The 17295-nt window shown below is 40.6% G+C and overlaps 1 protein-coding gene across 4 annotated transcripts in view; it reads right to left on the bottom strand.

The window, feature by feature from the left end:
- The window catches only part of SCG3 (secretogranin III), a 29416-nt gene extending 15568 nt beyond the window's left edge, over positions 1–13848 (bottom strand). For 2 of the 4 annotated variants that reach the window (XM_069798242.1, XM_009923657.2), the window contains exons 1-8: positions 13383–13848; positions 12639–12691; positions 12014–12056; positions 11704–11919; positions 10511–10653; positions 9185–9346; positions 8683–8860; positions 6715–6831 (exon numbers count right to left, since the gene is read on the bottom strand). In XM_069798242.1, coding sequence (XP_069654343.1) covers positions 6715–6831; positions 8683–8860; positions 9185–9346; positions 10511–10653; positions 11704–11919; positions 12014–12056; positions 12639–12691; positions 13383–13833 — 1363 coding nt within the window. In that variant the 5' untranslated portion in view covers positions 13834–13848. The remainder of the gene's footprint in view (positions 1–6714; positions 6832–8682; positions 8861–9184; positions 9347–10510; positions 10654–11703; positions 11920–12013; positions 12057–12638; positions 12692–13382) is intronic. The other 2 variants (XM_069798244.1, XM_069798243.1) reach the window with 2 other exon arrangements.
- Between the last annotated feature and the right edge of the window lie 3447 nt (positions 13849–17295).

Genomic DNA, 17295 nt, shown 5'->3' on the forward strand with positions numbered 1-17295 from the left:
GTAAGGGGTTTTTTATGCAGCCATTAAATACAGCGAGAAAAAAGAAAAGCATTGCCCTCCTTTCTTTAGAAACACAAACCACTCGGTAGAATGCAAAACCTAGATTTTCAGGACCGAAGCAATATACTTGTCAAAAGAGACACTACAAGGAGATGGCGATTTCTTACAAAGTATCCAGTTGGGAAAGTACAGAGGAAGCAGTGAAGGGGAACAGAAAAGGAGATAATATATTTGCAAGAAATAGCTGCAAATTTAAAGGGTAGATAGTGATAGGCAAAGGAATGAACTGTAATATATTCATTTTGGTTCTTGTACATATGATTTGATAGTCATGTAATGTGGTGGGAAAAAGCATTAGTAATACTAAACCTACTGGATCTCTCCCAAAAAGATATCTGAGAAAATTTAGAACCTATGGGTACTGGAAAAACTATGCTCTCACACATGTTGTCACCCTCAGGTGATGCCCATTTTACTGTAGTGTGTAGTGGTCCTGTTTTTTAAGAACTGTGAGGTTAGCTGTCAAGACTTTTCACACCATAGCTACCCATTTTTTTTTTCTATGCAGTGAGAGTCTGAATGGGGGAAAACAGGAGATAAGATCCAAGTGGTGTGGGCAAAAAACGTTCATGTGTTTGTGCAAATGCAGAAGTAGCATGGGATGGACATGGATGAGGCATGGGATGAGGCTACGGAAAGAAAAGCTTATAAAGTTGCAGTGGGGTCTGCGATCAACATACGTCCTAGATTCCAATCTTGTCTGGGACCTTTGCACACTCTCTGTCCCCAGATCCTTTTATCTTACCTCCATGCAAATTCATCTTGGGTTTGACTATTCATGTATACTTTACACCATCACTGCTGCTCCTCAGTATTTGGCCCACTGCCCCCATCCGAGGTGTCCCTGATTTCTACTTTTCAGATATGTGAGCGTCCTTGATCTTCCTAAGAACAGTACAGTATACTACCATCTGTGTCACCTTAGTTCATCAGATAGATACAAAATAAATAGCAGAGAAAAGAGAGCTGCCTGAAATTAAATAACTCCCACTGGCAGCTGTATGCATCAGTCATATGATAAAGTAATACTGGGCAAGGAAAATCACCAAAGGGAAATGCAGATAGGGAAAATCAATTAAGGGTTTTAATGCTTATGAAGAAAACCTACAGTAGCGACAAAGAGCCCTTTGGAAAAAAAGGACATTAAAAAAGAAAAGGAAGGTATTCTGCATGAACAGTTCCCTGTATGAAATAATGTCAGTGCTCTTCATCTCCCAGGTTCAAAATGAAGGAAAGAACAAAAGGTCCACATGACACCGTCCATATATCACTTGCAGCCTCTGGCTCCGGTTTAGCCACACCTTCCCTCACCCCTTTGAAATCACACGCTCTGCATCAGGGAGCATCTGCTTCTGGAGACAGTGAGTAGGGGAAAGCTGATGCCAGTCTGTGCTGTGATCTGCTCTTTGCCTCACACTCTTGGCTCTGCGCCTGTTCTTGCCTAACTAAACAAATACCAGGATCAGACCTTTGGCCTGCAGCATCTGTGCTGATGAGAACTTCAGGGATTAGTCACAGTATTCAAACAAGTCCTCCTCTCCCAAGAAAAGGCCAGATTGTGTCTGCTGTGCAGTGGCCTATGCCAGGGAAATTGCAGAGCTTTGCCTTCATCACAAGTGGAGCTGTGGAGGCTACTGAGTGTGAACACGAGAGGCAGAAGAGCTATTCCATATTCCTTAGCATGGAGAGGCAGGGACATATTCAAAATCAACATAGGGGACTTTCTGCCTCTTCTGTTTGCCCTGGATTTTTTTCATGCAGCCTCAGTCTAAAACAGAGTATTACAGTAAAACACTATCCCAACAGTAACTTTAGAAAAGGACCGAACTAATGAGTGTACATAGACCTCGGCAATAGTTCGCGAATGAACCATCCATCTCCCTATTGCTAGTGCATCCTGCAGTTTCGTTTGCTTTCCAATTGTCCGTGGAGAACAAATGATGAAGGGGTAGAAGAGGTAAACAGAGACATCTGTTCATGCCCATTTCTAACCAACACAATCTCCTACTCAGTCACGGGGGAGAGTGTGGATTCTGACAGTGAGTCAGAGCCAAAGGGAGGCGGTGTGAGAGGTGGCTTTGGTTTGGTCTATGGAGGGAGGCAGCTGTAACTCAAACACTGCATACTGATGAGCTGGAGCAATTTCTCTGTTTCCCTCCTAACTAAAGGGGGGTTTGCTCCCCAACCAGTCTGCTGTGGGCCGCGTGTTGTACTCTGTGGCTCCAGTAAGCTAAGCACTCTACTACAAGGAGGTGAAAAGTGGGACCCCCCTCAGAAAGAGCAAAGCTACGGAGTGCTTAAACTTAATTTTCTTCCCACTCCTTTGTCTCTCTCTCTTCTCCAGCATTGTTCAGTTGTGGAAGATACAGAAGCCCTGATTTAGAAACTGAAAACAAAATGACCAACCTCAGTCATAAGACGTGATAAAATATGCATTATATGCAGTATCACAGTGAAGCTTCTATATATCTGTGAGATAAAGTACTGATGGCAAAAGTTTGTGCTACATGTACTAGTAAATAAATGAGAACTCCACAAGAATACAATGTGCACATAACTAATTTCTAGGGTAATTGTTCATTGGATAAGACAGCTTTCATTTGGTTGGGGTGGCAATGGATAAATTTGCTAAAAATCTACTCTTGTAAGCAGTGTACAGCAGGAGAATATAATCAATGTATTGTGTAAAAAGAATTCATACATACACACTGGTGCCTCTTAAGAATTTGTCTATCATCTCTAAAAGCTCTACTTTTTGTTATGGTCCACTAGGCTCTAATTAAAAATATTTCCTAGAATGGTTCTAAAAATTACTCATTATTTTGGTCTTATTAGTGGGAGATGATTTACAGGTGTATCCAAACAAACTGGCAAAACCCATTTGTTCCTGCTTCTACGCTGACAACAATATTATTAAAATAAATGTTTTACAAAACCATAGTTTAATTTACATAATTACTATAAATAGAGCTTTTACTAGGATAGTAGTGGACCGATATGCTTTCATTTTAAAATTAGCTAGATAGCCTGGCATACACAGGAAAAGTTACTCAGCACACAAAAAATTCCTCTTCTTTGTGTGGTATAGATGAAGCTTTTCCTTAATATTTATCTATCTGGTCTGTGATAGACGGCTCTGACAGAAAAGCTATCAGAGTGAATCTCCACCATGACGCTACTCGACAGACAGAAGGAAAATGAAGAAAAGTATGATATTATTCACAAACTAATATTCAAACAATACAAGTATGTATGCAATGCATTCCTTATTCTGCTCTGCTGAAATCAAAGTGAGTTTTGCTATTGGCTTGAACAGCACTTTTTCTCTTGAAGCACTCAGCACCATGAAGGATATAGTCCTTTCAGTTCTGCAGGGAAAATTCAGTATCAGCTATTTATGCAACAGAAACAGTATGAATGCTATGAATAATGAAATATTTTACGCTGAATCAGTCATAACTTCTCTGAAAGCTTCTTGCTGCTTTCCACTGGTCATTACGTGCAGATTCCACTCTGTCACTGCACGCTTACCAACCATAATCATTGTTTCAATAACTGTCCTAAAAGTCCTTCCCAATACTCAGCCTGTTCAGTGATGACAGCCTGTGCCTCTAGCAGGTTGGGGCAAGCAAGGAGAGCTCAGCTGTTTGGGCAGCATTTGCTGGATGTTGACAATCAAACCATAGCTGGATAAGTTGATACCACCATTGGATCTAATTCACAAGCCACCTGTGTAACTGTGATCCTATGTCATATGATTAATTACCTTATGCTTTCTGTACCAACAATGTTTGTCCATTCTTTTAATTGCAAAAATGATTTAAAAGCAGCTTTCAATCTTCAGAGGGCAGGTAGGCTTTCTAGAAAGATTTCTGAAAGCCTTTGAACAGGATAGAAACATATCATAAGACTTTCACTCCACAGAAGAATTTGCTCCCAGTACATCAAAGTACAGCTTTCATAGTTAAGAAAGTAGAGTGATAGAAGACAGTGGCATTTTGCCACCAGCAGGGTAATTATCAAATTTGATGCATTTCAGCTGAACACACATTTTATATCAGTTTTTTGATGCCTCTAGAGCTCTACTTTCTGAATATGTACTGTAAAAGGTAGGCAGTACTTCTTCTCCTCTTTCATATATATGTATACATTGTTTTTGGCTTTCTGGGTTCTGTGTTACATATTATATTTAGCATATGGAAAGCTTTTAAATATGTATTACATAATATTGAATATGTGTATTAAAACATGAACTTCTTCTTCCTTGCATTTGTGTGTGTGTGCATGTTTTTCTTGCACCACACTGCCCCTACATCCTTTGTAACTTAAAGCTAAACCTAATAACATCATTCGCTGCAGAAGCAAGATACTTTCCCCTAGAGTAGGATACAATGATGATGACATAATGCTGTGGTTTCCAAATCCCAAACCAGCTGTTACTGGAATATGCATTCAAATTTACTGTCTCTGCATCTGTGTGAGAGGCACAAAAGCTTGTGACTTGATTCAGTAAATGATTTATTATTTTGAATGTATAATTCAGGGACACAGCTTATGCATGGCTTCAGCCACAGAGTGGGGAAAAGTAGTCTAGGCTGTTTCCTACTGTAATAAAACAGAGACAGGATATAATCCATCTGCACAGACCCAGTTGGTATTTTCCACCGATTAGCATGGGATCTGCTCACTGATTTTGGACTGAGGAAACAACTGAAAGCTGCCAATTTTTTTAATTGTTTCTTCTCTCTGACAGACATTCATACTAATTCCTTTATCTGCTATAAATAAACACAGCTAGGCATCAATCCCCTAGCCCGAACTGCACCAAGAAACACAGTACCTATTCAAGTATTACTGGGTATGTTATGTTTGTAACGTTTAGTTGAATAAGGGTGACAATAAAACTGCTGCCGTGCTTGTGGATACTGCAAGAAGCTAAGATTCTACTGTGCTTGCTGTTCTTGAATATTTGAGAATATTAGCTCAATAAATGGTCAGCTTTAAAGTAATTTCTCAACAGCAAGTCTAAAAAAAGAATACCGCAGAAGTAACTTGAGACCTACAAGAAAGCTTTTTCCACTACAGTAAGTTGCTTTGATGGAATACAAGATCTATCTCTGCATAAATCACTCATTTGCAAGGCAGGGTCTGGATACATCAGTTGATAGTCTTACTTTAAATCCAGAGTAAATCAGACCTTTGAAACTCTTAACCTAATCTCTGCCCGCTGTACTATGTCATCATGGCAATTTGTTTCCAGGGTTACAGTATTTATTTACTCAAAGTAAAGCCAATGTGAACAACTGCCCTGAATTTTAGCAGGAAAAACACATCCCTAGTGTAATTCCATTATCTGAGTGGTCTTGCGTCAGGAATGAATTTAGCCTATTAAGTTTTGGCACAACACTATCAGTGTGGGCAATATCTGCTCAAGCCATATTATCTTTATTTGTAGAATGACACTGAAACCACTGTGCTTGTAATCAACCGTTTCTTTATGTGCATCTTTCTTTAAACATACAGGCAGCCAGAGAAATAAATGTACAGGCAGCCGGAGAATAAAAAAATAAACTTGTCCAAATATTCCAAAATTCAAGGACTTCTTACAGAAACGAATGGATAATCTTGGTCAGAGATATAATGAATTCTTTAGAGAGGAGGTGCAATCATGCACTGAATGTGAATCACGATCCACTGGATTTTTTTTAGCCAAATATTTGATAATCAATCTGTACAGTTACAGTTGCATCAATCAATCATGTATCTGCAATGGTCCCTATCAAACAAGCCAGCGGAAGTCATGAAAGATCATTGCCAGTCCTATCTCTATGACAGGCTGATTTATTAAGCTCAGAAATTGCCCTGATGTAAACAAAAACTTTTCAGGCTAACTCAGACCAGGAATACTTCAGAAAAATGAAAGGGTTGTGTGGAGCTTACGCAGATATGCCTTTCTTCTGTAGCTGTGCTTGTTTTAGTAGAAAGGCTACCAACAGTTAATATAAAAAGCTAGAAGTGTGTGAGAAAACAAAGCAAACCAAAACAAAACAAAAACCCCAAACCAGGCTGTTCCTAAATCCCTTTTCTGGAAATTTTATAACAATTTTACAAAATCTGCATAGCCACAGACTCTAAAATGGATCCAGGAAAGAGTGCTTTAAAAACTACTCCTGTGCCAAGATGTAACACTTTCCATAGATGGAAGGAGTTCTACTTGGCAGAAGACCATAGCATTAGGTCTCGTCTACTCTAGCTACTTACAGATGACAGGTTAAAGGTGCTGAAGTGCTGGATTCTTTCTGGAAAATGCAGATACCTGATCCACCTCAATATAAACTGAGCAAAACGCTAATCTTACCCTGACATAAAGCCATTGAAATCAAGCGCACTTCACAGGTGTGAAAGTGGAATAATCCTCTGAATACATATCTGATAAATAACCTTTCCTTCATTAGATGGAAATATTAAAGCTGTATGGAATTCAACACTGCTATAATGAATAATCAATCATTTAGAAGTACAGCTTTAATATTTTGAATGAACAAGTCTGAAACAGGACTCATAAGAGCAAGGACGGTGAGAATATAATTATCATTGTTGGTAGAGTAAGAGCATCGCATTAATAACACTGTTGCATAAAGTATGTACTCTCACCCAGATAGGAAACTCCTTCTTCTGGTGTGATTGTTCCATATTTAACCATCATCTTCACAAAATCAATCAGGGTTTTCATGATAGTTATTAAGGTCTCTTTCTCTTTTGCCTCCGTCTCTGTGTGAGGGGATAAAGCAAAACTAGTCAAAGACTTCAGGCAACTCGGAAAAACTCAGTTCTGCAAACTCTGCACAAACATCATGCATAAAAAATGACCTACTCACTAAAAAGAAAATGCTGTGCTGGATTAGCAAAGAGAACTCCTATATATGTTTCCCTTTAAACTGCTCCTGCAAAGTACAGCTGAATATACTTTAAAACTTCAGGGTTCAGTTCTTTATAGCTTTTTGTCTTGAAGGTCTATGTTATGGAAGGCAAATGGTATTAATTCCATTTTACAGATAAGAACACTAAACACACTGAGATGAAGTGACTTGACAGAGTTCAAATTGCTGGTCAGAAGGAAGATACAGGCAGAGTTTTCTACAGTCTCTGTCCTTTTCTTTTATTTGTCTGTGAACTACTTAGTAGACCAGTTTGCCTCTGTATGAGGAATATAGCTCAGAGATCCTTTCTCCTACAAGATCCATGGTTTCAATGACAAAAATATGAAGTGTCTCAAATGAGATTGTTACCATGCAGAAGACCATGACTCATGTACTGGGACAACATAATATTACATGGCTGGGAGGATCATGACTCCAGAACAGGATACAAACAGTGATTTTTCATTATAAAAATCCATCCTTCTTGCCCATATGTATCTCTGACTCTCTTCACGATCACCGCTTCTTACCTTTCTTTTTTCACCGTGTTTATCTGCTGAACAATATTACTGCTATTTCTGCATTAGCAGCATGAAATTCCCCCATCACACACGCACGCTCTTCCCGCACTAGGGGCACTGTCAGACAGGGACAGTCAGAAACATACTCCCAGCCTTGGCAGAGGGCCAGCCCCCTTGGAGAGCTGCTGAACAGGTTTTTTATTGCTGCCTGCAATTTAACACACATCTGTAGGATGCAACTGAATCCCCTCTCCTCCAGCTTGATACAAGCCAGCAGGTGAACAGCATAAAGCAGGAGACAAGGCAGAGATGTTCAGCCAGTGGGACCTGGTTCTATTTGCTTGAGAACCTGTTAAACCCAGCATGCCTTTCTGCTTTGTGAGTGAAAAAGGAGAAGAACTAGCATGCAAAACTACCACGGGAAAATGAAAAGAACAGGAAGAAGAATATGAAGTTGGTAGGTTGGACTTGAGTAAAATATACCCTCAGGTTTTTCATTCTAGCTCTCTACTCAGGTGTTTACGGGGGCAGTTTGGAGCAAGATTAAGGCTCCTGCAGGACAAGGAATCTACAGAATAAATTGTTGCTGACTGCTGGAGAGAGCAGAAGGTATACTGGCTGCAGAGAGTGAGAGTGGGTGTGTGGTAGAGCGTGCTGACAAAGGGGCTGTGGCAAGGTGCCACAATCTTGCCTGCAATAACTGGAAGGCAATGATGTCTAGCACCGGAATAGGAAGAGACGTGCAGAGCTTTCATTGCAATAAACAGCAAACCTGTGGTTTGTGAAAAGGCTGGGAGGCTCAGACTCATTTACTGGTACCATCACTGTGAGGATTCTACTGTAGCTTATTTGTATCTCTGTTGGCTTAGAAGACACGAGTGTTACTGGAAAGATCTCTGGAGAAAACAATTTGCCAGTTTTTCATCATGCCCTTATGGAAATGAAAAGAATTCAGGACTCGTGAATCATACAGCACAAGATGGGAAGGGCTATCTAGGTCTCACAGTTCGCAGTTCTGAGTGCTGTTCCTCCCAATATTTTGCCATACTCAATAAAGCACATGGTCTCTTGCAACTAGGAAAGCTGTGGGGAAGGGAAGGGAAGGAGTAGGAGAAAACAGAGAGAATCTTAATTTTCTAACTTTTTTCCTAAATATTCCTGTAAACACATGATGAACTCACCTGAGTTAAGACTTTTTAATAGCGCGTAAAAGTTTGGAAAATATTGGAGGTCTTCAAAATTATCTTCAGAAGGCAGCTCATTTCTTCTTTCCAAGATATTAGATGATGACCATGTGTTATCCAGTGTATCATCAATTTCTCCATTAATGAAACTATCCTGATCAGCTTTGCTTGGTGTCTCCACAAAAGACATAAAAAAATAATATCTATAAGCACAATGCTTTTGGTGATAGAGTTAATAGAGCAATAAATACCATCGTAATCTTATGCCAACATTTTCCTAATTACAAAGTGAAGAGTATACTATTTTCTCAAAGCTATTTCAATTTGGCATCTGGCTTAAACCTCAAAGTAACTCATGATTAATTTTTCTGTCTGATGGAATTTCTTTAAGAACACCTTTAGTTTCCAGATTGAACTAATTATTCCCTAAAGCAAAGCTGTGTATTGGTCTACTTGTACCATTAAGCAAGTGAGTCAAAATGATTAGCTAAGAAATTACCATTCTTTCCTGTTGCTTTTCTTTTGTGTCACTGTCTGCTCTGCTTGGAGGGTAATAAAAATCTTCAGACTCCTTCTCACGATCCTTTGCTTCATTTGCAATTAGCTGTTGTAAAACCTCTGCCACTTCATCTTCCAGGGTATAGGCCTGACTCTCTGTGATCTGTTAAAATATTTGTGTAGAGTACTTACAGAATATTGTGGGTTTCCTAGATTAAACATCAATATAAAACCTGAGCTTTGTAAATAGATTGCTTCAAATATGTTTGCTTCAAAGCTGAGCACAGCCAAATTAGGTGTAATACCTTCACTCGTGTGTGTATATACATATAGATACATATACGTCTATATTTATATAAATGTGTATACACACACATACAAACACACATCAGATATGTGTGTATACACAAAAAACACCCACCCACACATATAGCCTCCAATAGGAAAACAAACCCATATAGGGCTTAACACAGTGGAGTCCAGCTTGAAAGATGGAGCTGCAAGTGCGGAATGTGTATATATGTGTATATATGTGTGTGTGGGGGGGTATAAATACATATGTTCTGCAACATACCTATGTACAATTGAATAAGTACAAGAGAATACAGTAATACAGAGAGGGAAAAAGCAAACAGCTTTCTACGGCATCAACAAATTGTTTTCTCTTTGCTTCCTAACAGCGAGAATTTTACCATGCAGCTGTCCCACAGCCCCCTTTGCAATCAGTGGGATTCAGCATGCAATAGCTAATTGCAAAATCTAGTGCAGAAAAGATAAGGTTAGTATTTTAAAATATAAGGATCCGATATTGCAACGGCTAAAACCATTGAGACATCTAGAGGTCACAAACAAACCCAGTCTTCCTAAAAATCAGTAACAATGAGAAATGTATCCTCAAATAACCAGCATCAATTTATGTCTGCTGATGACAATAATTAGTAGGTGGATAGGAATGAGCTCAGACCTTTCCCCATAAACATCCAAAAGAAATTGATAATACAAAAGAACTCAGTGAGAATCAGAAAAGAAATTAAAGGAAAAATGAGGGCAGACATAGGAGGACTACAATGAGCGAATGTTTTCTCAACATCAGAAACATTCCATGGTTTGGCCTATTTTGTTGCAAAGCCATCACAGGAACAACGTTATTGCAGAACTAAACCAATGTGCTCAAATGAGCCAAAAAGCTTGCCCAGAGCCTGAATCCCATTCATTTTCACTCAAGTCAGCATTATTAGCTGGACACAGTGTTCACCAAAGCTGTTTTTTAAAAGAGCATTAAACCAACCCACAAAACAGCTAAACGAAGTATTAACAAGATACTTACTAGCCCCAGATTTAGAAGTTTTGAAACGATCTTGTCAAACACTCCTCTATCATTTTCCTCATAAATTCTCGCAGCAATTTTTTGAACAATGTCTTCAGCAGTCAAAGGAGTGCCATCTAATTGATGGAGGCCATCTGGATCATCTAAAAGGATTACAGTTTAACCGTGTGCTGACTGTCCTAACTCATTTGGATTAGACATCTTGTAAAAAACTACCTGCCCACATCTTTTTCTCTTCAGAACAAAGCTGCACTTTTTAGACACATTAGGAATATACTTTAATATACACTTTGGAATCCATGACATCAGTCCCAGTGAAAAGTTTTTTGTGTCCATTTTTCACATCTGAACAATGTCTTTCCGACTGGCTTTTTTGAAAGAGCAGAGATGAATATCAGGAGCATACTCTTCTGTTTACAGAAAAAATTGTAAGAATGAGAGAACATCGCTCACTTATCTGCTTATATGCCTCCTCCCAGTATCTACTTTCATTGTAGGGCCACTTAGATCAAAACAGATCATGACAAACAGCATACTATCTTCTTGTTCAGATTTCAGCAAATGAAGTTTTAATTATGTAATCATTACTTATGGCGAATAATATCACTGTGACCAATGAGAAAGTGAACATGATGAGTAAGCTTTGGTCTGTGATCAGCATACTTTGTTATAATTAAAAATATCCTGAGCTAAAGGCTGCTTGCAACTCTCAGAGGACTCACTTAAACTGCCAGTCAATTAACTACTCCTGTAGTAAAGGCAAGTATTCTTTGGCCTTCAGTAACTCCTTTTAGCTTTGTGATGAGGAGAATTATCTAATAGTGCACATAACATTTGGAACAAATATATGTGATTTAGCTCTCTATAAAAGTACTTCTTGCTTTCAAACCAGAATAAATATATTTTCATTTAAAAATATGTCCTGTTTTCCTTCCATCAAATCTAAATTGCTAAAAAACATAATGCAAATTACACAGTTGGATTTTCCTCCATGGAAGAAGACTCTGAAAATCAACAGCAATTCTTTTGTATTGTGTTTCAAAACCTACAAGCTTCCACAACTGGAAATAATTGAAATTGCACTCCAGTAACAAATAGAGCTCATGTTTAGTGATAAGCACAACATGCATGATGGCAATCAGTTTGCAAGAGAAGTCTAACCTAAAAGTCACTGAAAGTTGATTACAGAATACCTTGGAATTTATAATCCAGCCCACTTTTAGTGGAGTCATAGTCATCCACAAGCCTGCGGTTCTTGGTGGAGTCCGCATCATCAATGGCCAGTTGCTGTTCATACAAAGAGCTTCTAATTGACTCCCTCTCCTTTTCATTCCTCTCTCTTTCTGCTACTGATTTTAGCAGGTTCAGGTCATCAACAAAGGAATAATTCCTGAACTCTGGCTTATTTTCTGGAAAATACATCAATGCACACATGACATAAAATCTTACACTTCTCTGAATACCATTATGAATATTGCTATAAAACCAGGAAAGATGTTTTACCTGTGGGAGCTATTTTCCTATTGTCTGCCTCAGCTTCAGCAATCTGATATACAAAAATAAAACAAACAAACAAACAAAACAACAAACAGGCAGAAGGAATAAATACACTAAAACATGTGATCTCTTAATTTACCAATATCAGCAGAAGCCTTAATGCCTGACCTTCACTCTTAGTAAGGAGTTTGCCTTCATAAGTAGACCATGATTAAGCGCTTGGCACTTTTTGTCAGTACCACCGCATCCTCTGATCAGAATCAGACATTACGAGAAGCTGCGATAGACTTTCCATTTTAAGTTAAATGCCAAATATATTTTCCTTCTTCAGTCCAAGCTCCCGCTATAATCCTGTAGGATGTCGATACAAAGGGGTGACACACCTGTGAGCTGTTGGAGCTAATGACCTGCTTTTGGAATGCTGGACAGTAAAACTCTACATGCCAGTTCTTAAAAATTATTGAAACTCTATTTTGTACCCAACCCCATCAATATTGACTTTACTGACAAATCTATTTTTAACTCATTTGTTAAGCCATTAGGATATTCATGGATCTGGTACCTGAAGGCTCAAAATACTATGGGAATACCCAAACCAAAACCCACTGTAAGTATTTTTTATTTCACTTACCTGTTCCTCCAAAGGTCTTTCTACACTTAATTGTCTGTTGTGTATAGCTTTATCTAGAATAAACACACACACGTATATACTCAGTTATATGATGCATGCGACTACAAAGAGACAGCACATTTCTTCTTAATCTATAATTTTCTCCCATAAAACACGGTGTCTTAAATATGAAGCCAACTGCTAGTTCTTGTAAAAAAATGCAATGTTCCTAGAAGAATGAGAATACATTAATTAAAAAGTCAAACATTTAAACAAAGCATGATTGTTTGGGGCAGAGGGAGAGGTTCTGCAAAAGATGTAACAGAAATACAGATACAGACTCAGTAACCCCTTTCTGATGAGAAAACTCTTAAACCAACTGGGGGAAAAAATGCTGTAAGAGGTTGACTAAAATAGCAATAATCGGATTGGCACAACCAAGAGATTAAAAATCTCTTACATCGAGAATAGCAGGGGAGACAGGGAGCGAGCGAGCGAGACTTGTGCAGAAACTGCTGTGGAATGGATGCAAACATTGCTCGGAAAAGACTGAACAAAATTGAGAGCTTTTCCCTCTACCGGCACCTATCTCTTCACTTTAGTATTAGACCGCAACTTCAGCGATCCAGCGCCTTCGCCCGGAATATTGTTTCTTTAGGATCTAATTGCTTTTAGCCAAGTGGAAGGGAAGTTTTGACTTTCCTCTAGCTGTGCCCTGCAAAACTTTCCCCACCCCGGCGAAAGGGTGTTAACGAAGGCGCTTACCTTTGCCCCCGGGTTTCGGGAAGCCCTGCGCCCGGCTTGCCAGCAGCGACAGCACCTGCACCACGACCGCCAGCTTGAGAAACATCCTGCTGCTGCCCAGCGCCCTCGGAGGGCGAGCCTGGCCCGCGGACGGGGCCGGGGCCGGGGCCGCCGCCCGCCCGCCCGCTCGCCCTCTCGCCCGCTCGCCCGCGGGGGTTCCCGCCCGCGCCGCCCCTGCGCGCCCCCGGCCCCGGCGGGCGCTCAGCGCCGCGGAGCCGCAGGCCGGCGGGCGCTGTCCAGCGCCGCGGTGCTGAAGCCGCAGAGCCGAGCCGGCCGCCGCGCTGCGGGAAAGCCGCTGCCGCGCGGGCTCGGCCCCTCGTCCCCGCGCCCGCTGAAATGGTCGAGGCCGTCCCCGCCGCCGGCCCCGGGCAGGGGGGGAGGAGACGGGGGAGGGCCGCGGCCGGCGGAGCATGCGCGCCCCGCGCCGCTCCCGCTCCCGCTCCCGCGGCCCCGGCAGCCGCAGCCCCTTCCCTCCCTCTCCGGGGGCGGGGAGCGGGACCGCCGCCTCCCCGGGAGAGAGGGGCCGCGGGGGGGGCGGGGGGGGCGGCTTTGTGCCGGCCGCCGGGGGTGCGCGGGCGCGGGGCGGCCTTCGCCCCTCGCCCCGGGCTGAACGCCGCGGCTCAGCCGCAAGGCGAGCTCGGGCAGCGGGCTGCGGGAAGAGGCGAGCGGCTCGACCACCCCGGACGCCGCATCCGCGGGGAAAGCTTTGGGTCGAAGCCAGCGCAGGAGGAAAGGCTGGGTTGCGCGCGCTTTGGGGGCTGTAAAAGTGAAATTCCGTCCTGCAGAGGAGGCCCGCGAATCGCCCACAGCTGCTTCAGCCCTTTCCACGGGGCCGAATTGCACGGTAAAGGCACAGTCATCAATGATTCTTTTCGCCACAAAGGGAGGACGTCAAAAGTTTAATTATAGCGCATCTTGCTCTTTAAAATCTAGAACTGAAAGAAGCAGTAGCACAAATGACGATAGGCATGTAAGCCAGTTCCGAACATTTTCATAAATTAAAATTTAGCCCTTGCAGACACAGAACATCGACAAATCCCTAGGGATCGGAGGAAGACATTTGCACCGTTTTACGGCAGAACAAAGGATCGCAGCGGGAGCTCTTCTCAGAACTATAGGGTCTGCTTCCAAAATGGGAGATAAATCACAGCGGTTTGTCTTCAGAAAAGACCTCCTCATTCTGTAGTCACAAAGGCATACATACACTTTGACATCAGAAATCTCAATACTTGCTAACTGCTAAAAAAATGGCTAAAAACTCTATTTGAAGAGATGAAGAGGATCAGTGCTTTTACAACTAAAAACCAGGAACACAGTGGAACTGTTCAACCCTGTATCAAGGTATAATGTTATTATAGTATAAGCTGGGAAGAACACAAAAAAAAAAATAGGAGAATGATAATTTATTGGACAACGAGCACTAAAAAAATCGCGATTTCTTCTTTATTTCCCTGTTAGCAACCACTGTATTTAATAGTCAAGCCTTTGCATATAATTTAGATGAAACAGTGATAAAATCTGATGCTCTAGTTTACATCAGGCTCACTTCTATAAATTAATCTGCCTGCGATCCACAGATCCAAAGCAATGAAAATAACTTTTAGAAATGCACTGATAATGCCAGAAGCCTTACCTATAGTCGGGCTCCTATTCCTGGAGCTGTACCAGAGTTAGGAATTATAGGATATTTTGGATAAAAACCTTTCAAGCGTAGTTGTATGTAAGAACAAAATAGCCTTATTCACACGTCGCCTGATAACCTACACAGAAATTATTATACTAAACTGAACCTTCCCTCTCTTCAGAAGTACAGAAGACAAGCAGCTTCCGCAAGAAAGCGTAGAGTAACCTCTTCCCCTGCCATCTTTAGCATGTGTATACACACCAAGAGGAATCTCAAAACTACAGAATGTTACCGATATAGAAAAACGAAAAGATCAATTCTTACTTCAATGTGGTGGGATATTCTATCCCAGTTTTGTATTAATTCAACAATTCACTGTCTATCTAATGGTCTCAGTGTTCAAAAAATGTGTACTTCCTCTCCATTTACCCTTCCTGATATTTACTTCTATAACACTTGAACATTTCCCACAATGCATTGTAAACATGCATCCATTTATAGGACTCTACACATTTACTCATTCAGACAAAAGTCACCACAAAATACAAAAGCAGTAAATGTATTTTAAGCGTGCTGAAATCAAGATAGCTGTAAAACAGTGAGATCAGAAAAGGAACTCTAACTGGTGACGACAGTGCAAAAAAGTTGCCGCTTAAAAATATACCTATTTATGTGATACATCTACATACAGCTTTTTGTGCATAACGATATGTCTAATTGTGCTCAGATGTGTTTATTTTACACAATATGCTTCTGTTTATGTAATAAATGTTTCTATTTATGTGAAATCTTTTCTATACTATTTCCCAATTCCATACAGTTTGTTATTTCCTTAGTGCTAAATCGCCTCCTGCTTTGCCAAGCCTCTCTAACAAGAAATGATGCAGAAGGACTCTGTAGGGGCTGGGACTGATGGTGGGGAGAGAAAAGAATTCAAAACCTGCCATCATCAAAAGAGAGTATGACTGCAGTAGCCACTCTAGTTCTTGGAATTGCAAGCAAAAAAAAAAAAAAAAAAAGACCATGCCAGGAAAGCCAAGCCTAAAACTTCAGAGACAAACCATTTCCCTGTTAACGAAGACTTCACAGAGAGGCAATGCGCTCACAGACACCTGCTGTAACTGGCAAGCAGAGAGCACACCTGCAATGCCATGCTCTGGTTTTGCACATTTGGCCCAGTACTCCTTGCTAGTGCACTGGTAAGCTTGTATGACATGTGACTAACCTCTGCTAATTATGACAAAATATGTTTAATCATCGTAGAAAAATGACTGGGTAAAAGTGCTGCCTTTGTTTCTCACTACATCTCTGTTTTCATTTGGCATCATTTACATCATCTACTACTACACGCTCCTCTTCCCAGCGCAGAGACAATACAGTGAAGAGCATAAGCTCGTCTCATTTGGATTCTATTTTGGCTCATACACAATCAACCCATTTTCTATTCTAGAACTATTTATTTCCAGTGATGATTCATGAGCCAGAAAGAATACCACTTGCCTATCAGATGCCAAGGAGAACTTACAGGAATGGCAATTAGAATGGTTTTTTATTGTGGTGAGTGCAGTTGATATGGAGCCTAGAGAAATTACTGAAATGCAGCCTTTCAGTGCTATTTTTGCAGTTGTTTTATAACCACACTTCAAGGTTTTTCATCTAGCTGATGAAAACAGAAGGCAGATGAAAGCAGAAAAAACACAAACAACCCAACAACCCACCTTGCCAAGTTTATGCCTAGATGGTAGACATTCCTTACTTTTGTGGATTTGCTTTTTCTACTTTATCTCATATTATGCTAAATAATAACTAACTAGTCTAAGGCTTAAAAGGAAAAAAAATGTTGGAAGAATTACTGGTGAACTTTATGCAAGGCATTAGATGTATCTATAATCATCTGACAGTAAGTCACGTATTTTGCACATATGTGTGCACTATGAATAGTCCTCTTGATTTCAATGCAATCATCAACAGTATGAGAAACTAATCACACACAAGCCTGAGGGTTGCACTCTACAAGTCATTTTACATACAGCATTTATTTGTCCACCACCTAAGGCAAAGAGAAGGACTTAAGACCCTAGAATCAATAAAAATAAAAGGAAAAAGTCAAAGCTATTGAGATTTGAGCATTTATTCAAGTTCCAGCAGCTTTACCTATGCTTATTGAACTTACATTTTCGGTCTGCAAAGCTTACAAGCTTTTCTAGCTTCTATAACATAATATGATGTCTTTACATGAGCAATTCTTAA

The sequence above is a fragment of the Haliaeetus albicilla genome, chromosome 12 (genome assembly GCF_947461875.1).
Source record: "Haliaeetus albicilla chromosome 12, bHalAlb1.1, whole genome shotgun sequence".
NCBI classification, from domain to species: Eukaryota; Metazoa; Chordata; class Aves; order Accipitriformes; family Accipitridae; genus Haliaeetus; species Haliaeetus albicilla.